Source organism: Cricetulus griseus, chromosome 9 (assembly GCF_003668045.3).
Source record: "Cricetulus griseus strain 17A/GY chromosome 9, alternate assembly CriGri-PICRH-1.0, whole genome shotgun sequence".
Lineage (NCBI taxonomy): Eukaryota > Metazoa > Chordata > Mammalia > Rodentia > Cricetidae > Cricetulus > Cricetulus griseus.
The window spans coordinates 12,781,910-12,804,099 of record NC_048602.1 but is presented as its reverse complement, the minus strand read 5'-3'; the positions used below and the strand labels follow the sequence as shown (position 1 = coordinate 12,804,099).

Below are 22,190 nucleotides of genomic sequence, written 5' to 3'. Positions count from 1 at the left end.
ACTCTCTCATATCCCCTCAGTTCCCTTTTCCCCACTGCCCTCTGTCCCCATCCAGCCTCTCCTCTTCCATTTCTGTTCAGGAAAGGTCAGGTCACCTGTGAGTACCAACAAGACATAACAAGTTGCAGTAAGACTAAGGATCCCTCGTGTATTAAGACTGGGCAAGGCAACCTAGCATGAGGAGTAGGGTCCCAAAAGCCAGGAAAAGAGTTGAAAAGATACATGCAGACAGAACACTGTGTATATATAACAAATAAATCTAGACAATAATAGTAGACAGCCCCTGTAGCCACTGTTTGGAGTTCCACAAGAGGACAAAGCTACACAACTGTAACTTATATGTAGAGTGCTTAATAATTAACCAATCAACACACTATGGGTGCCATCCTGTTCAGAGAGTCTGTATCTGCATATTAAGTTTAGTTTCATTCAGGTAACTTTATTTTTATTAATATTTGCGCAGTCTACAAAACAGGATTATTTTCTTTATTTATGTTTGCATGAATCAGAGCATTTTTAAAAGTTCCTCTCATATAAATCTTAGCCTCTTACTTAATGCATTATCTGTGAGCTTTCTCTGGCCATTGCAGAACTTGTCACTTGGTACTCTAGCTCGAAAATATCTGAAGCTTTTATTCTCATTTTGTTTTTTATTCTGATCAGTAGTTTTCATCTTTTTCAAAAATTTGTTTTAATTTGTCTTATCTTATTAGTATATCTTATTTTCATAAAAGACAATTTGGATGTGAATATGCTGTAAGAGGGAAGGTTGCAACATGCTACCAGCAGAATCAAATGAGAAAATCAATTTGCATGTCCAGATGTCAGAAAGTATTTTATTAATATCCACCATTATAAATGCCATGGAGTGTCCATCGATGAATAGATCCCATCTCAGCATAATAAAACCTGCATACTTTAAATCTCCAGTCAAGGGCTAGGACATAAGCATCTTATAAGGAATAGGCACACCATTACAGATCACCTCCAGTTATGTTTAATCTTTAAAAGTGCTTTCTGTATAGTACTATAATTAAGTAATGACTTGTAAACACAATTCATTTCCATTTGAGCCACATTTTTAAAAGGAATAGTTAGGAGGGAGAGAATGAGCGGAATAAAATTAAGACAGCTGTGGTCATGAGTTTAAAGAATTGTTCTCAATGGCAATGACAGAGGCTCATGTGTCAAGAGTATGTATTCATGACAAGAGAAGTTGTAAATTACTAAAATTGAACCAAAAAGCATTGGGAGTGGAACAAAGAGGATATAGGGGATCATCTAAAATATTTGATTTGGAAGGAGTCATAGAACAAGAGTACCATAGAAGCAGAGACCAGGCTGGCCTCGAACTCACAGAGATCCCCCTGCCTCTGCCTCCCTAGTGCTGGGATTAAAGGCATGCGCCACCAATGCCCGGCTTTCATATGATGGTTTTATCTTACTATATTTTAATTTGTTATGTTTTTTCTTGTCTGAGAATCCTATTGCTTCCAAATGACTGAAAGGGAGTGGATCTACAAGGAAGGGGAGTGGGGAGACGTTTCAAGGGAGATGGAGTGTATTCAGGCTATGTTGTTTAAGAGTAGATTCTACTTTCAATAATATGTTCAAAAAAGGAAAACAAGATTTTCTGGCATCTATTATAACAATCATGCTCTTTCTGTCATTTAGACTTACTCATAGCGATTTACATTTATTGCTAGCGATATGTGGAATACACTGGTATCTTTGAAAAATATGTAATGATGTTTCATTTTTAACTAATATCAGTTTATTTAATGAACTCACAACTAAAAGCATTACTAGGCAACAATGAAATAGTGAATCATAGTAATAATTGGCCAGGCCAAAGTACTGTACATTTCACTAAACTTCAGTGTAGTTTGAATAGCCCTGGTGAAGCCATCCAGTTTTGCTTATGTTTTTACCTTGTCACTAGCCATTACATTTTATGTAGCAGAAAAAACGGGAAATAGAAAATAATTAACTTATATCCTTTTTCATGAATATGCATCTTTTTATCTGGTCCTCACTTAATACTACCTTTATTGGTCTCCTTTCCAAATGTGATATTGAAGTTATTATACGGACACCCCTTTGATTATATAATTGTAGGTGTTATTGTATAATATTTTCATATGATGGGAATCATGTGATGTTTTAATCTCATACTGAGTTTATGTGACCTGGGTTAAAGTTACCCCTTATACATCCAACAATTTGCTGACATATTTCCTGTCATCATGTCTCCATGTTGTCAAATGATAATCCATTTTGCATATAGACACATTTTAACTGTCACTGTATCTGTTTACAGGTATCTAAGTGGCTTCTGTTTTCTGTCATATAGTACATAAGCAGCAATGAAAAGGGGTGTGCAAATGTCTACAGTGTATGATATGGAGTCCTTGGTAGATACACACAAAGATGGAATACCTGGGTAAAATAGTGATTCCATTTTCAGGTGTTTTTGAAAAGCCACAACTGATTTCCATAATGGCTATGTTAAATTCATCTTAACTCTTTAGAGAAGATAGCATTACACTGATGACAAACCATATAAAGACAACATCAGCAAAGAATATATACAAATCAATATCCCTGCTGATGCTGGTTCTTATAAAATAATATCAAAATATGTTCAGCAAAATACCAAAACTATTTGTCCTTTTGAGTTGATTTTATAAAAGTTGAAAGATAATAATCCAGTTTTTTTCTGGCATTCATGTTGGATAAAGCAGTTGTCATGGGAAGAGGACCTTCTGACATACAAGTTCATTGCCAGTCACTATTTCAGTATCCATGCAATTAGAATATACTACACTGAGCTCTGTGAAGTCAACAAGGATTAAAGATCACCTTACAGAATGAAAGCTACAAGAATGGCAGTTTTATCGACAGCATTTTGCTGGATCCTTTGCACATCAGGTGGGCAGAGTAAAGACTCTCACAGCTTCATGTTGAATAGTTCTATAGGCATCAAAAGATGGGATTGGCTCATGAAGACTGCTGAATCAACCAGCTGACAAAGCTTTCATATTCATTTCAGCTAACCTTAAAAAGACAACCTGCTAACTACTTTACATTCTGTATTGGCAATTTAAGAGTGACTGGTGAGTAAACAACTGGATACTGAGAAAAATATATTATTTTCATAGTTAAAATGAGATTAAATTATTCTTATTTGTTATAGAGACCAAACAAAGCTTGGATACAATAGATTAACGATATATGAGAACAAAGGGTAAAAATGATGGAAAACAGAGAGAAGCTATTCGATTGGTGTTCACCAGCCACCAATTATGATTATATAAAAAAATAATGTAGCCTCTTAAAATGGAGGAGAGAGTATGAAAAGCCAGAAAGGTAGACCCAAGGATCAGAATGTTCTGGGTGACTCTGGATTCAGGAGATTTTCTACTGGAACCATGAGTGCTGCGGATGTGTTGAAGCCTCTGCTTGTGTCTGTACAGAATAAAAATCATGGAGCCACTGGACCACACCAAGAGCACAGAAATGAAGACTTCCGGGCACACCACAAGTGCTGCATAGAGTGAAGGGCCAATTCCATCCCACACTACAATGGAGTAGTAACCTAAATCTCGTTTTATTGTCACATTTTTGCTACCCGAATTAACAAATGAGTATGGAAAAATCAAGATGAACAGGATCCAAATGAGGGAGACGTGGTAGCCAGTGATCTTCTCAACTTTGACTTTATGATGCTTCCAACATGATTTCCTGGGACTAATGGTCAAAGCCTGGAAGACACTCAAGAGGCAGGTGGTGCCAATAGACACACTCCTACCAAGTCCTTGAATGTACAACAGGAGCTGACATCCAAAATCATTCAAGAAATGCTTAAATCCCCAAACCGCCATTGTTTGGGGCACTCCTGTAGAGAGAATGATCAAGGCATTGGCTGTCAATATGTGAATGAGAATCCAATCTGTGGGCTTTAATGTGTTTTCTCTCCAGTAAAGGATTACATAGTAGAAAATTAGGGAGAAATTTCCCAGAATTCCAGCTGTAGTTTGTGATAAGTAAATAAAGCCAATTGCCAGATTCCAGAAATCCATTCTGTGATTTGGCACAATTTCGTTAAGTATATGATGCTGCTATTCTTCTGGTCAAATATATAGTGACAAATATTTACAGACTTCCATCAGGGTATAAGCCTTTATTTGATGGCGCTACTGAGAGCCTGAAACTTAAGGACTAAGAGAAGGACTCAAAAAGTTCAGGTGTTCAAGGAAAATCCCAACAAAAAAAAGACCTCATTATAAAGTTTGGCAGAAGTTACTTTCCATGTATGTTACTGTGAGAATGAGCAAATATCTCTGATTCCACATCAGATGGAAGGAGAGCCATCATGTTTCATAGTAAACAAAACATTCCCAATGTTGTGACATTGGCCCACAAGAAACAATGAAATTTTACAACCTATAGAACAAATCCAATATAAGATTTCCAGAATATATCGATATTTTCTACTTATTGTGTAAAAGAAAACAATTTAAATAATGTTCACAAAATAGAATATATTAATACTACATTTATCTCTCATCTAATAATAAAAGATATGAATAGACAATTTTTTTGTAATGCCTCTGAGAATATACCTCTGGTAATTTGTTATGATAAAGTTTCCTTCATCTTGCCTCAGCTGGAGCTGTCTGTGATTTAATATGAAACTAACTCTATCTTTTGTAATCCCTTCATGAAAATTCTCGTGGAAAAGTACCCAACCCTGTTCTACAACCTGGGAGTCAAAATACCCCAAATAACTGTCTGTATTTAACTTCTTTTAATGTTATTCATTGCTTTAAGACCCACCCACCTGAGACAAGTGCCAATCAGTATTACCCTTGTTCCAAACTCTCTGTAGGATGAATTTCAGTCTGCACTGTGAGAAGTGTTTCCTTCCATGTAGTAACCAAATCCACTGAATAAAATTTCTCAATTTTGACTTTGGTCATGCTGAGTTGTCTTTTGGCCATTACCATACAATAGTCTTTTATTAGGAAATGTTACGAAAAACAAAATGTGCATTCGAATGATGCTTGAACTGACAACTTCCATCATGCTAAGACATGGATTCATGAAAATCATAAACTATAGAAACACACATGTGTGCACACTCATTTCAGGCCATTGAGATAGAAAGAGGTATCTGCCAAGATGAAATCTCACAGAATATAAACAGAAGAGAGAAAGGCAGAAAATGCTACTATCAATGTCAAAAATAAGGGCGTTATCTGATAATGATAGCTGCTGGAGTGCTGTCCTGTGTCTCATTTGAAACTGTGTCTGGGAGAATCATGCAGCATCCCATTGGCTTAGATAGGAAATGATAGAAATAAGTCAGTGGATTACACAGTCCATCCGTGCAGCGAAGTCGGTGTAAAGTCACAACACACCATACTATATTTCTGCAGGAGAAGTTGTCTGAAATCCTCTTAAGGAGCTGAGATCTCCTTGATGGAATAGGCAGAAGCAGCTGTGGATCAGTACTGGGTTCAAAAATGCAGTCCTAGGAAAAATCCAATTGCTCCATCTAATCATCGCCAATGCAATGACTGTCTCCTGCACAACCAAGACCTGGGACAAAATGGACAATGAATCTTGGTATCTGAACAGTTTTAAACAGAGAGGAGATATGAGCTGTGACCTAAGGAACTATCAGATACTGGCGGTCTTCCCTTCTCTAGGCACTGGCCCTGTAGAACACCCTAGGGAAAGGCTATAGCAGAATGTACAAAGTCTTCTATTCAGTGAGGCAAGACTGGCCCAGACACATCACTAGCTTACACTCTGTGTCAATGAGGTTTAGTAGTTATGAGTGTTAGAAAAATGAGTATAAGTGGGATGAATTCAATTTAAGCCCAGGTAACATGAATGTGACCCATAAGAGAGTTAAAAAAGAGTTACCATATGTGAGGTTATGGAAGGAAAGAAAACACATCATTTGTGAGCAGAGAAGGAAAATAATGTGTATGCATGAGACAAGCTGGACTACGAGAGGAGACATGGAGAGAAGAAGGATCGGGTCACCAAAACTTTAAATAAGATAAAGGCTTAAATAAACTAGTTACATTTAAGCTAACTAAAACAAAAGGCAATAAAATGAACAAATAGAAAATACATGCTGGGACACCGCACACATTTCTCAGAAATGGATGCCAATGGACCTACATAACTACACCAGGTAGAATAGAGAAAATTACAAGTATTGACAAGGTGCTCCAATAAGCACCTTGGAGTGCTGCTGCTAAGCTCTGCTCTGGCCTTGGAGACTTTTGTAATGTCAGTGACTAGGAAATATCTGTACCACATCTTTGAGACTTGAGAAGTTCAATGCACACCTGCTTTCATTTTAGTGAAGAAGAGATGTTAAAGGAATTAAGTAGGAACCAATGACCACCACTCTCTGATACCACTCCTTTGCACAGAAAAGGCAGTTCACTTTGCCCACTCTGATAATGAATACTTTTCTTCACATAGTACAATGCACATGAATATACTGGTCACAAATTTAGCCCCAATATTCTCAATAGCAAATATTCACTTAGGTTATTTCTTTAAAAATTTATGAATAATAACAAATAACATTTTTATGAATTAAGTGCATATAAGGCTGTTAGAAGTGGCAACTTATGAATAATTCATATCCTGTTATTTTGACACCTCTATATTTTTGTAACTGTAATGATCTGACCTCAGAAACACTAAGGAGAAGTAACTAACCCATAAACATGTTTAGAGGCAAAGTGGATACATTATGGACATGAAAGTGTATGGTACACCACAAACACAGTCACGTAGGACCGTGATCACAAAGCCATGAGAGATGTTCTTAAACGAATTCACTTCTTAAACACAGTTTATGTTCCTAACATAAAAATTCAATTTGTTGTTATGTAACTGTACACTTGTTTGCGGTAAACTCACATTTGAGAGGACTACAGAGATGGCTCAGTGGTGTAGAATCTTGCTGCTGTTGTAGACTGCCTGGGTTTGCTCCCCAGCACCCACATGTTGGCTCACAATTACTTGCACTCCAGTTTAGGTGGGGACTGATACACTCTTATGGCCACTGTAGGCACTGAATTCCATAAGGCACACATATACATTCAGGCAAAACATTCATTTACACACAATAAAAATAGAATACATATAAATATATTATATACATTATATATATTTTATATTCATTATATACATATACATAATTGAGTTTTCACTTTAATATGACTGTTCACTCCACAGGAAAATACAAACTACAAGTAAAGCTTATAAGATCAGATTGTAAATAAATATTGCCTAAGTGTTGATTGACATCATAGGAATTGCCACAACTCCCAGGTAATTTCACAAGTACACATACACCAGGAATTTATGATTTCACTGAAAATATGCATTGCTGTTTTTGCTGAGATAAAGGCTATAGTGTGGTACCAGTGAATTTCTAACACTATTACTCTCTACACAATGCAATATGAAATGCTAATATGTGATTAACAAATAACATCTTGAGAAGAAAATTAATTTAATAAAATCATTCATTTAAAATCCTGCATGTGTTTGCTAATAATTATTGTTGTTGTTTTCAATCAGGGACTCATTATGTAACTCTAGCTTTCCTCGACCTCCCTATGTTGATCATATTGATCTAGAGCTCACAGAGACCTTTCTACCTATGTTTTACAAATGAGATAAAAGTTATGCCCCACCACCACTGGATTCTTTTATTATTATATGATTTATCATCTACTCTTCCCCTGACTCAACGTTTCTGCTCCCTCACTTCCTGCTCCCTCCTCTTCTCCCCTTCTCATTCTCCTATATGATTTATCTATTACAATAGAATTCATGATGATTTAAAATTCAATTTGTTCATGTGAGATAATCAAGAATAGTCAGAATAATGTGAAACCTTAATATTGTCCGATGGGATATAACTATAAAGTGGATTAAAATTAGCTCAGTGGTAGTGTCCAGGCCAGCTGTGTGCAAGGGCCTAAGTTCTATTGGCAAAAAAGCAGTTGAGATTTAATGTTATAAGATTCTGCTCAAAATACAAGAGAGAAAACCATTGATGGAAATCTAAGGTAAAAACTGACTGGAGGAACACTGAGAGGATGCACAAGAATGATCCCACTACTAAGGTGTGACTGAAAAAATATAAGTGTTCGTAACCATGTGTGAGTCCCTGTTGGTTCTTACTGTAATATAAATCCCAAACTGAGGGTGACTGTGGATAACATCAGGATAATGCAGGCCCCTTGTGAGGATGCCGAAACTAAGTAATAAGTCAATATGAAAATTCACAATACCCTCATACTGTGCTGATTATCTATGAAATATTTACATTCTGTCTGTCATTGCACAATAGTTATACTCTACATTACCTTCCCTGTCACTTTTTCAAGTTCAAGAGGGAGAGTTTTCAAAGCAGTCATTTTACCACTGCCTATTCACTATAGACAGAGTTATTCCTGGTCTATAACCAGATGATTAAAATAGTATCTCATAATAATGTTGTTTTTTTTTCACTCCAGCAACATATTCAAATCCTGCATTTTCCCAGGGTTGTGTGCCTTTTCTATTTCCAATTTAATGCCCAATTTGGACATTAAATCCTATGTTAACCATAATAATAAGACTTCAAAATAATGAACACATGATGAAAGGTAAGCTGAATGATCACATTGACTTATTGCAACAGCCCTTCAGCACCCTAACAGATGGCTTGCATTCTTCTGGTATACCCACAGTCACCTTCAGTGGGGATTATAAGCTACACTAAGAACCAACAAGTCACGGCACAAGGTTTGAAGACTTCTATAATCCTCAGTCACCACTTGGTAATGGAATTAATCTACTGCGTTTTCTCTGTATTCCACAGATCTGTGCTACCTCAGATTCCCATAACTGGACATGAGCTCTTATCCAGTTCTCTCCCATTGACTGACTCTTCTGCTCCAACTGAAATGCAAAGTACTCACCAGGCTTCATGCATCTGTAGGATGGTGCTGTCATTCTGCAGATCCTGACTCTTAAGAAGGAGTTGTAATAGCGGCAGCTCAAACCTGAGTTAGAGTTCTGTGACCTCCCCTCCCTGCAGAATTGCAATTTTCATTTCCCTGCAGTGGCAATGAAAGTGTTTGCTTTGGGCGACAAAAATAATTCATGAGACTTTCCTCATTGCTCATTAGCACATAGACATAAGTGATTCTTTGAAAAGCTCCACAGAGACAAAGGCATTGAGTTTTCAGAATCCATTGAAGACTGAATAAATCTCCTGTGGAAGGTGATGTCAATTTCAAAAAATTGGCAACGAAGTGTGTCTTTAGTTCTTTAAAAGTGAAAAATTATCACATTTTGTAATTAGTATTTTTCTTTGAGTACTTCATAGATCCATATGAGTTTCAGTTCAGTGCATGTCCATTATTTCCTTTCTAATTTCTTTTCATCCCCTCCCACCACTATTCTCTGTAAATATCACATGATCAAAACCAAACAATCTCTGAGTCTACTTTCTGAATCTAGAAAGTGTCTAATTCAGTGGACACTATGGAAGCATTCTTACATGTTAAAGGCTGAATTCTTAAAGAAATCTGACATTTTTTTCTCCCAGAAGCCATCTGTAGTCAACTGCTATTGAGCTAGGAGCGCCATTTCCGGACCCCCTTCACTCTTCTGTGATTTTGTCTATCTTAATTTTGTGAATAATGTCCTAACAAGTACTTCATATTCATAAGTGCTCTGTTTTATCTTGGCAAATCCTGTTTCCTTTTCATCATTATGATACCTCTGGTTATGGTTCATACACACTTTCTGATTGTTCTTAAATGGTGATCCCTGGGTGTTTAGAGGTAGAGGTGTGGTAGAGATGTTCCATTTGAAGGTGAAACTTCCAGAGCATCTTATTCTCAGCACCTATGAGAATATGGGCCTGCACATTTTAATCATTGAGTGAAAAAAGAAGCATGTCTGGTGAGTGTTTAGAGATACATTAATCCTATATATAGGATGAAAGCATAGAAAACAGTTTATTACTATTATCCAATTAGCAGAAAAATAGTATTATGTTCTTTCCCAGGGTATACGGACTCTCTAGCCACATGATTTGGCTCTGAGAATAGTGCCATGCATATGTTTTAATCTTATGATGTGGACTTTCATTGCTATCATGAAATGTTTGTTTATTCCCATGATGTTCTTGAAATTATTGCACCAGGTTTGTTGCAGATACAGCTCTCAGGGTTCACACATGGATAAGATTAATCATTACTTGCAGAACTATGAAAACTATTCACTAGGGAAGAAGCTTCTAGTTGTCTGCAGGCTTGATTCCTCAAGGTCTATGGCTGAAGTATATGGTATCCTCAGAAAAGGGACTTTCCATCTAAGGAACACAGAGCCCTAAACACTATAGAATATTGAAACTATTCAACTTATTTATGAACTGTCAAATAACTATTCTTCTCTGATTTCTACTACTCAGCAGGAAAACAGTCAAAACTGAGAACATCTAATGAAGCAGAAGTAAAAAGAAAAGCATGACATTACAAGTAGAAAAGACAGTATTAAAATACTTAGTATCATGTAGTACAAACTAATTATATAAAAGATGGCATGAAAATATTCTGGGAAAGAGAAAAGTGGATTCTGCCATGAAACATTCAATTTAAATTTATATATTTATCTCATTTATTTTTTAAATTTAAGTATACTTAAATCAGTTCCCCCTTTTCTTTACATGTGCAACACATAATTTTTTCAGATTAATGTCCTATGTTTCTTTATATGCTATTTTACACACACACACACACACACACACACATACACACACACACACACACACACACACACACACTTGAATATACAAATACAAATTACATATTCCATTCAGTGTTATTTTTATGCATATGAAGTATTTGATGCCCAGTTAGGAAGTTATTCCCTGGGGAAGACTATTTTTCCCAATCTTAGCATTTAGTGGTTGTCTGCAGTCTTTTGTCTATCATTGACAATTCATGGGAGTCAGACCCTCCATGTTATCATGTCTATAGTAATCATCCTTCAGGGTTTTGTTGTCAAGTAGATTTGAGGTAAAAAGCCCAAGAATACATTATAGTGTTTTAGAAAGACAAATAGTTGAATGAGGAATATTTTTAAGTTCAGGAAACAGGAACAAAACAGCCCACTTATTATTAGCTGATGTGCCTTTCTTGCTAGGATTGATGATCATAGGTGATGATTAATTTCTTATTCGCATTTATTCCCTCAGTCTACTGATATATGAAACCTTTTATTAGTGGTTATGCACACTAATGATTTAAAGTAGAGATTACTGATTCTTATAATGACATTGATGACCACCTTAAATGCCATCATAGAGCCTAAACCAATTGCTGATGGAAACAGAAGCAGAGTTTCGTAGCAAAACACTGAGCCAAGCTCCTGGAATCCAGTTGCAGAGAAGGAGGACTAATGAGCAAAGGGATCAAGACCATGCTGGAAAAACTCACAAAAACAGCTGACCTTAACAAATGGGAGACAAAGCACCCAGTCTGATAATTGGAGTACCTGCATAGGACCAAACCAGGTTCCCTGAAGATTGGTGTCAGCTGGAGGCCCTGAGCAGTCTATGGGACCTCTGGCTGAGGAACCAGCATTTATCCCTAGAGCACGAATGGACTTTGGGAGTCCAGTCCATAAGGAGGGATACTCTCTAAGCCTAGACACACAGGGTGGGCGTAGGCCCTGCCCCAAAGGATGTGTCTGACATTGATGATCCCCAATAGGAGGTCTCACCCTCCTTGAGGAGTGGATAAGGTTTGGGATCGGGGGATTGGTCGGAGGAGTGGGTGGATGGGAGGGAGATGTAATTGGGGATGTTATGTCAAATAAAATGGTTATTAATGATAACAAAATTAATTTTGAAATGCTAAAATACATTATATCAAATAGCTCACATCATTATTCATAGTTTGAAAACGTAAGTATGTCTCTAAAAGCAATAACGAACTCATTGTTTACCTCCACCTCTTTAACTCTGCTTAGATCTACTAAATTACAGAATTTCAGAAATGGTTAAGATTGTGATTTCATGTCTAGGAAAGTTAAAAGAATTTTCTGAAAAGATGTTGATGCTACTAAGAACAAAGGTTTTGATTGTTCATACATTCATTCATTCATTCATTGTCAGAGGCCCTTGAATCACCTACTGGCCTTGAAATCACTATGTAGCTGAGAATTGCCTAGATATTCTGATTCTCATGCCATCAAGCATGTATGCTACCCTTTTATGAATCAAGCCCAAGGCCTTCTGTATGTTGTGTAGACATTCTACTGGCCAGATTATAATAGGCAAAGATTAGTATTAGATCACTTAAAATTAAAAAATATAAGTATCAGTTATTTTCTTGCGTGCCAGTTATAACTAATTGAAAAATATTTTAAAACGAAGACATCACTAACATTGATGACAAAAATGGAAAAAATGTAATAAACTTAACAAGAAATATGAAATGTGAAATTAGGCAAGTATATAAGCAGAAACCTGTGGTTCCAGCAATCAGGAGTCAGAGTTAGGACAACAAGGACTTCAAGGTCAGCCTCAATTTTATAGTGAATTTAAGACAAGCCTGGACTGCAAGGGACCTAGTGTTAAGGCAATAAATAAGTAAATATGATATTTAAAACCACAACATATTTGGTCTTTCCAGATGATTCTAGCTTATATCACACACATGAATTGCTATAAGGCACACAATTGGGCACAACCATACTTCACACCTGTTACTGAAAGCCATGTGGTTTTCTGAGCAAAGCAAAAGGATTTCAACACAGTCACTGAAGTCATAGAACTGTAAATCAAACAGCAAGTCAAAATGGACCTGAGACCAGCAGAAACTTTTTGCTTTTGGGAATCTCAGTGACTATCTTGGCATATCAGAAGAAACATCATGTGACCAGAAAAGAGCCAAAGATAAGTATTAATGGAGAGACCATATTTGCTTGAGGAAACATATTTTTGGAAAGTCCTGCCCCAAATCATCCAATCCTCCACAAAGTCCAAGAAGAATTTTCAAGAAATATGACAAACAATATTGCAAAATTTGCATAGGAAAATTGTGCCAGAATATTTAATGATTTGTTGGAAAGGTCTGACAAGGCTTTCATCGGGTGACTGCAGCTCAAATTTGTTCATTTACACTAAGGTAACAGCAGAAGTTAAAACATTAAGAAATGGCAAGTGTAAGAGGTATTTCATTGGAAAGGGCCAGCGGGTTGAAAAAGTGATACACAAGTAACTGCAAATGTAGTATATGATAAACTTATCTTAAAAAAATGACTTGTCTAGGCTGGCAAAGTTCCCAAAAGAGCATTTTAAGGACTATGATAAGCCAGACTTCATTATAATTTCTGTTATGGAAAATACATTAGATTCCAAACTTGCTCAGTGCATAGAATGTACATTCTAAATAAGAACAATTTAAAAAACTGAGGAAGGAAACTGACCATGTGTTCCAGATACTGGGCCTTACAGATTGAGACTGCGTCTCGAAAGAGCCTCAAAAAATAGGTTATTTTGGAAAAAAATATTTTAAATGTATGGGTTAACATGGGAACATGATGAGACAAAAGTATAAAGACAGAGCGAGGGAGAGACAGCTGTGTGCTCCAAATAATTGAATATCAAAACAGCAAAATATTGCTGCCATGACAACAAACCTCCAGCATCCCATGGCTTAAGGGAGGGTGTACAGCATCTGTGAACTTGGACTATTCTATCTAAGGTGGTAAAAATAAAGTACGGAGGCTGAAGAGAGGGAGAAAAAAAATGCAATAATTAAGTCCTGGATTTCAACGTCACTGTATGTGAAACCTGACAATTTAAAGCTACATGCAAGTTGGCTCATTGGCTGCTCACTGTGACATTCCAAGCTGCAATTAGTTGTGACTTTTCATGATCCTGTCTTATTGGTTACTGAAGAAATGATTTGTGACCCAAAAAATGTTACTCTTATGTGTTGAGAGTTTTTCCTCTGGAAGGAGATGATGATGATGTAGAGTAGAGAGCACTGTAGAGTGAAAGCTGTGTTGAGAGAGAACAGGACAGGTGTGCAGAGAAATCAAGAGACCTGTGCATGGAGACCCGAGAAGGGGATGTGATGAGTGTGGTGTAGGGGAGACGTAGCTGAGTGTGTAGGAAAAGTCTGAGAGAAGAGAGGAGTGGGGAAGATGTAAGAAGTATAAGAAAAGTGTACAGTGATGTAGCTAAGTGTTTAGAGAGATAAAACAGATGTAGCTGTATAAAAGAGAGACATGTATGTCAGAGACATGTATGTGCGGTGTGGTGTGCGGTGGCTGTGTGGCGAAGGCTGTAACTGTGTGAAGACACGAAATGTTAAGCTGTATAGAAAAGAGCTGTGACTGTGTGTTGAGATTCCTGGCAATGCAGGAGAGAGATGTTTGTAGGTTAAGAAAAAAATGCAGCTATATGTAAACAATGTATCTGTGTGGAGACAGAGAGATTTTTCAGATTGGGGTTTTTCATATGAAGTCAAAGAGAAATTTTCCATCAGAAAATGTGTGGTTCCTTATCTTTGTCTTGGGTAGGAAATTCTAGCCCTGGACACATTCGTGGATTTTTCCCCATACCCTGGAGGTGGACTTGGAGCAGGTTCTCCCTAAGTCCTCTGGTATTCAGCTAATTTCACTTGGTTGCTCTGTATGCCACATAATTACCTGATTGTAAAGTGGGCAGAGGCTTACAATCTGATCTGCAGCCAACTCCTCTCGCCCACATAATCTTCATGAACTTTTTTATTTTTTTTGAATAGCTTGTTCCTGAGTAAGTATAGGTCAGATGTTTCAAGTATCATAAAATGACCTTTGGCTTCTGTGTTTGTGTAACAACCTCCAATTTGTAAGAAAAATTCCAAATAGAAGGAGATCTCCCTAAAATTGGGAAGGGTAGTATGGTTCCTGGAAAATTATAGAAGCAACATGTCTGCAAGAAGGTATAAATGGTTTAGAAGAAATTTTCCAATAATCTAATACCCCCACATCTTGCACATGTTAAGAGTCCCTAAACCTGCAATGTGCCAATATCAAAAGCAAAAATGACAGGGCAACTATCATATGTCTCAGCTGGATTTTGGTCAAGCAGCTGCAATGGCTTTATGACTTTTGTAGTTGCCGTCACATATGGCTGAACCAGTATTGTGCAAGTTATTATAGGAAAAATTCTTCAGTTATTCATTTCTAGAGTAATTATTTATCATGATTCATTATACAAGTTACAGATTAATTTTTTCCTGGAGGTACAAACCATGGGGCAGAATAAATGATATGCAGAATTTTCTATTTAAGACATAGATTTTGTATTCTATCCATGAATACAGTGCACGCTCTCCTTCAAAATAAACTAAATTTCTGTCAAGTTTGAAAGAGATGAAAAACTGACATGCACATGCACAAACTATGAGATCAGATTTTGAAGAAACAACAATTTCTGAGTAAGATGAGTCATGTTTCCAGGTTTGAAAATTAGTTTCAGTCACTTTGCTTGTCTGGTGACTACTTTGTTATGTAGTAGTACATATTCCAAGAATAGGTAGAATTGCCAATGCTTATTCTCTCTGTTTAAAAATTTTTATTGGGAAATTTCTACTCTCAGAATCTCTGTGGATAAAATAGCTACATCTAAATAGATTCAAAGGGTTATTACGTATTGATTGATTTTTGAGTGGCATGGTTATTATACAAAGTTATATAGGTAGGCATTCTTGACACATTTCAGTATTTTTAGACTCTATAACATTCAAACCAAACATGTTGGATATTTTTTACATAAACTGTCAACATCCTCACACAAACACAGGAGGCTTTGTTATGTTCCTAGCCTTAATCAATGAGGGAAAGTGAGTTTTCAGTTAATTTTCTTTTTTACTGTGTCTCATTGTCTGGTCTTGGACCTAACTCTGGCCATGTGAATAGCTGAAGTTCACTCACAAACCCACTCAGGCCTTCACATAATTAGGCCTTCTTTTCCCCCACATCTGCTTCTAAAGATTAAATCTGTTACCGTTTTCATAAAACCATTTGTTCTGTATTTTCAGGTGATGTTTTCTGGAAATTTTTTGTATTGCAAATCCTGACACTGATTACCCAACACTAGTATAAACTGAATGTTCACCATTCCACATCAGCAGTAATTGAAAACAAGTTATATTGTATTTATTTATAATTGAGAAAATGGTAATAAAAATTCGGTTCAAAACAATCTTTAATACATTCTGTAAAATTTCAAGCAATAGCAACACAATGGTAGTTATATGAAAGTGATTATAAATAAATGTTCAATATTCTGTTCCATAAAACATACAGAAAATTATGCAGTAATGTTGAATTGTGTGGATATCAGTAAATTTACCCTGGCATAACCATTTACATTTTAAACATTTATAACTTCAAACATTTTCAAATTCATCCAGTATCATTTTAATACATGATTTCAGTGTAGTACTGACAAATATATTGCTGAATATGAGGATTGTTTCCCAACAGTCCTTTTGGAATAACTATTTTATTTCTTGGTAGAATGGGATTAACCTGACAATGATCATAATGCTTAGTAATGCCACTTATCTAACCGTGAATAAAGTATCAACTATGCTAAAATTTCCTTCCAAAACTCACATTATAAAGCACCTTATTTTTGGATGAGTATTGGGACAGTAATTCCCTATTGAGTTGGTCTCTTTCATGAATTTGCAACTGTGCTTAAGATTTGAGTGTCTTTAAAAATTTTTGAAAACAGTTTATATTTGTTAGGTTTTTTTCCATTACTGCTGCTTTGTTAGTTTTGACTAAGTGAGTACTGTATAAAAACTGTCACATATTTAATATTGTGAGTGATATTCTAGAATGGATTCTGTAATGATTGTTAACATTTTAGCACCCAGAAGAGGTTTTGCCACATGACTCACATTTATAAGTTTTCTCTCATGTACAGATGTAGTGAGATTTTGCAGAGATGGTCCATGGTAAAAAGACATAGCAAGTAACTTACTCATTAAATATTAAGGCTTCTGACTTCTCCAGTTGTGTAGTGACTTTGAAGATGAATCATAGACACAAACTTGCCACAATTTGTATATTTATAACTTTTTGTCAGTTATATATGCTTAGATGAAATATAAGTATTGTGCTCTTAGTAAAGGCCTTGCCAAATTCATTTTTATTGCAATGCTTCTCTCCAGTATGTATTTTTTGATAATTTTGTAATCTTGAGCTCTGTTTAAAACACATGTCAATTACTTCACAATGTTACCATTTCTGTCCAGTGTGTATTGTTTGATGAACTTGAAGATGTGTGATCTGACTAAAGAACTTTCTACAAAGTGAACATTTGTAACGTTTCTCTCCAGTATGAACTCTTTGATGAACATGAAGAACTGAGCTATTGGTAAAGGACTTGCCACATACTTTACAATTGTAAGGTTTATCTCCAGTATGTATTCTTTGATGAACTTGAAGAGTTGAGCTTTTGGTAAAGGACTTGCCACATACTTTACAATTGTAAGGTTTCTCTCCAGTGTGTGTTCTTTGATGAACATGAAGATCTGAGCCATTGGTAAATGACTTGCCACATACTTTATAATTGTAAGGTTTCTCTCCAGTGTGTATTCTTTGATGCACTTGAAGGTATGACCTCTGTTTAAAGAATTTTCCACAATCTGAACATTTGTAAGGTTTCTCTCCAGTGTGTATTCTTTGATGAACTTGAAGACCTGAGCCATTGGTAAAGGACTTGCCACATACTTTACAATTGTATGGTTTCTCTCCAGTGTGTTTTCTTTGATGAACTTGAAGACCTGAACCATTGGTAAAGGACTTGCCACACACTTTGCAATTGTAAGGTTTCTCTCCAGTGTGTGTTCTTTGATGATTTTGAAGATGTATGTTCTGGCTAAAGAACTTTCCACAAAGTGAACATTTGTAAGGTTTCTCTCCAGTGTGTATTCTCTGATGCACTTGAAGGTGTGACCTCTGTTTAAAGAATTTTCCACAATCTGAACATTTGTAAGGTTTCTCTCCAGTGTGTATTATTGATGAACTTGAAGAGTTGAGCTTTTGGTAAAGGACTTCCCACATACTTTACAATTGTAAGGTTTCTCTCCAGTATGTATTCTTTGATGAACTTGAATTTGAGAGCCATTGATAAAGGATTTGCCACATAATTTACAACTATAAGGTTTGTCTCCAGTGTGTTTTATTTGATGAACTTGAAGATGAGAGTCTTTGGCAAAGGACTTGCCACATACTTTACAATTGTAAGGTTTCTCTCCAGTGTGTATTCTTTCATGAACTTGAAGATATGAGCCATTGGTAAAGGAATTGCCACACACCTTACAATTGTAAGGTTTCTCTCCAGCGTGTTTTCTTTGATGAACTTGAAGATTATAGCCTTTGGAAATAACTTTTATTGTGACAATACTAAACAACAATAAAAAACAAAACAGAGACTAGCCATAACCTTAGTACCAGGCATAAGAATTGTCACTCAATGTTAATTATATAAAATAAATATTGTGTACAATGAGAATACTTTGATATTTCTCTGGCCTATCTGTGTCCCTTGAACTTCATGTTATCTTAGACTGATAACTAAGACTTCAAGCAGAAACCAGACGAGGTATGTAGAGAGTGGGTATCTTATATTTTCTCAATTATATGGAATATTTTTGAGAAATCTCCATTTAGAATGATTATTTTGGTAATTTGAATGCTAAAATCATATATATATATATGATTTTATATTATATATATGGATATATAATATATCCATAATTTTTATCATGAATGAATAAATTATTTTGTAGAAGCCTTTTCTGTATCTAAATAAATGATCACGTGCTCTCTTTCTTATATACTGTTCTCTTGATTCATTTGTGAATTGCTTTACTTATGTTCACACTTATAAGCAACTCTTAGATGAAACCACCTTGATCCTAGAAAAAAAATGATTTTGATGTGTTCTTGAAATGGAAAGTTTCTAATTTCCATTGGAAGTGTGTTGGTGTTTGTTCTTCTCAGAGTTGTGGTGGGATTCTGCACTGAATGTATCAAGTTGCCATTACTTAAGAAGTTTTTATTATTCTTTCTATAAAACTTGAGGACAAGTGATAATCTAAATTAAGTCATCTTGACTTCATATGTGGTAGTTGAAACACTAATAAACTCATCACTTGTTTTTGGTATTTCAAACATCGGTTTTAAATACGTGGATCTGAAATCATTATACTAAGTGACTTAACTTGGAAGACAAACAATTCATGTTTTCTCAAGTTCATGGATTCTAGGATTTAAGAGGTTGGTAACTGTGTTTTCTATAGTCTGTCTATAGAATTTATGAACCTAGTATGGGGAGAATCAGATCCCTCATGTTCTTCACCTTCATCCCTTTCTCCCCTTACCAGTCTCTTACAACCCGTTCCCCTCCTCCCACTCCTAGATAAATCCTGCCTTTCCATTGTTAAAAAAACCTTTATTCCTCAACCAATAAGAGAAATATCCTAAGAAATCTGAGATATTGTGAAAAGTCCAAAGCTAAAAATAATAGTTATAGACAAAGGGGAAGATATCCAGCTCAAAGTCACAGAAAGCATATTCAACAAAATCATAAAAGAAACTTTCCCAAGAAAAGGAAGGAAATGTCTATGATCAGACCAGAAAGTTACACAACACCAAATAGACTGGACCAAAAAAAGAGTACCCTCCTGAATAATAATATAAAAGAAAATATACAAAATAAATAAAGAATATGAAAAGATGTAAAGGAAATTGGCCAAGTAATAAATAAAGCAGACCTACCCCAATTACACCTGACTTCTCAGTGGAAGCTCTGAAAGCCAGAGGTCCTAGATACATGTTCAACAAACTAGTAAAAAATGGATGCCGGCACAGACTACTCTAACAAGCTCTCAATTAATATGGATGGAGAATATCAGATATTCCATGAAAAAAACAGATTTAAAAAAAGACATATCCCCAAATTCAGCCTTACAGAAAGTACTGGAAGGAAAACTCCAACATAATAAGTTAGCTGCACTCACAAAAACATACACAATTGAATAATATTACACTACCAAAATTCAAAAAGGGAAGCACACACACAAAATAGCACCACCACCAACAAATCCAAAATAACAGGAATTAACCATCAATTGTCATCAATATCTAGTAATATCAATGGCGTCATTTGTCGTAAAAAGCCACAGGATAACAGAATGCATACAAAGACAGAGTACATCCATCTCCTGCATACAAGAAACACAATTCGGGCTGGAGAGGTGGCTGAGAAGTTAAGAACACTGACTGCTCTTCCAGAGGTCCTGAGTTCAATTCCCAGCAACCACATGGTGGCTCACATCCATCAGTTATGAGGTCTGGTACCCTCTTCTGATGTGCAGATATACATGGAAGCAGAATGTTGCATACATAGTAAATAAATAAAATATTTTTTTAAAAAAAGAAACACAATTCAACTTCAAAGAGAGACAGTACCTCCGAGGAAAGAGTTGAGAAAAGATTTTCCAGCCAAATGGACCTAATAAACAAGCTTGTGTAGCTACTCTAATAATGAATATATTAGACTTCAAATAAAATTTAATCAAAAGAGATTAAGAAGGTCATTTCATATTAATCACAGGAAAAATCCATCAAGACAAAGTCTTAATTATGAACATGTATGCCCCAAATACAAAGGTACACACTTTGTAAAAGAAACATTACTAAAACAAATAACACATTAAACCACACACACTAATAGTGGAAGACTTTAGCACCCCACTCTCACCACTGAACCAGACTAACAGACAAAATGGTAACAGAGAGATAAAGCAACTTGGATATGGCTCAACCGGGTTTAACAGACATCTACAAAACATTCCATTCCAACACAAAGAAATGTAAGTTCTTCTGACTGCCACATGAAACTGTCTCTAAAATTGGCCAATAAGACAGCAACAAAGGAAACCTCAGGAGACAAAATTTAATTGGAAAAACACTGTGTATCTTATGGGATCTCCGTTGTTTAAAGTTAGAATTCAAAAAGAACACAATGTGAAGAAGGCCTAAAAACTGATAGAAAGTGAACAGTGTTCATTTGCATCACCCATGGTCAAGGAAGAAATAAAGAAAGTAATGAACAACAACTTTCTAGAACTCAATGGAAACAAATCTACAACATACCAAAACTTATGGAATACATTTAAATCAGTGCTAAGAAGAAAGTTCATAGCAATAAGTTCCTGCATAAAGGAAATGGAGAACTCCCACTTAAGTGACTGTACAGAACACCTGAAGACTCTGGAACAAAAATAATGAAACACACACAAGAGGAGTAGATGCCAGTTAATTGAATTGAGGCCTGAAATCAACCAACTAGAAACAAAGAAAACAATACAATGAATTATTGAAAAAAAAGAGTTGGTTATTTGAGAAAATCAGTACCATAGACAAACCTTTATACAAACTAACTAAAAGCCAGAGTGAGAAAATGCAATTTAACAACATCAGAAATGAAAGGGGGGCATAACAGTGGACACCGAGGAAATGCTAAGAATAATCAGGTCATACTTTGAAAACCTCTACTGAACAAAATCAGAAAATTTAAATAAATGGACAATTTTCAGGATAGATATCACTTACCATATAAAAATCAAGAACAGATAATCAATTAAATAGACCCATAACCCCTAATGCAATAGAAGCAATCATCACAATCTCTAAACCAAAAAACGTCATTTGAGGGCCACATGTTTTCTATGCAGAATTCTACCAGAAATGTAAAGAAGGGCTAAGCAGAGGAGTCATCTCCATCCCTTATTAAAAAGCTACAGTTAACTTGGAACACAAACCACAGAAAGACACAACTATAAAAGAGAACCTCACACAGACCCCACTCATGGACATTGACACAAAATTATTCAATAAAATATGCACAAATCTAATCCAAGAACACATTAAAAATCATCTACCATGATCAAATACTCTTCATCCCAGAGATGCAGGGATGATACAACATGCAATAATCCATCAAGGTAATCCATCATATAAACAAACTAAAAAAGAAATAACACATGATCATCTCACTAGATGCT

The 22,190-nt window shown here is 35.8% G+C and overlaps 2 protein-coding genes and 1 pseudogene across 2 annotated transcripts in view; 1 reads left to right on the top strand and 2 right to left on the bottom strand.

Annotated features, from left to right (window-relative positions):
* Positions 1-22,190, top strand: part of LOC113839003 — a 141,975-nt pseudogene that overhangs the window by 35,357 nt on the left and 84,428 nt on the right.
* On the bottom strand, positions 3,225-4,091 carry LOC100759978 (vomeronasal type-1 receptor 4-like). The gene has a single exon (XM_027434482.2). It carries the CDS (start codon positions 4,080-4,082, stop codon positions 3,225-3,227), a length of 858 nt encoding a protein of 285 aa, XP_027290283.1. The 5' UTR covers positions 4,083-4,091.
* Positions 17,353-22,190, bottom strand: part of LOC118239345 (zinc finger protein 664-like) — a 25,546-nt gene continuing 20,708 nt past the window's right edge. Inside the window, exons 5-7 of the mRNA XM_035449455.1 lie at positions 18,136-18,394; positions 18,012-18,014; positions 17,353-17,965 (exon numbers count right to left, since the gene is read on the bottom strand). Of these exons, the coding sequence (XP_035305346.1) occupies positions 17,353-17,965; positions 18,012-18,014; positions 18,136-18,394 (875 nt within the window). The remainder of the gene's footprint in view (positions 17,966-18,011; positions 18,015-18,135; positions 18,395-22,190) is intronic.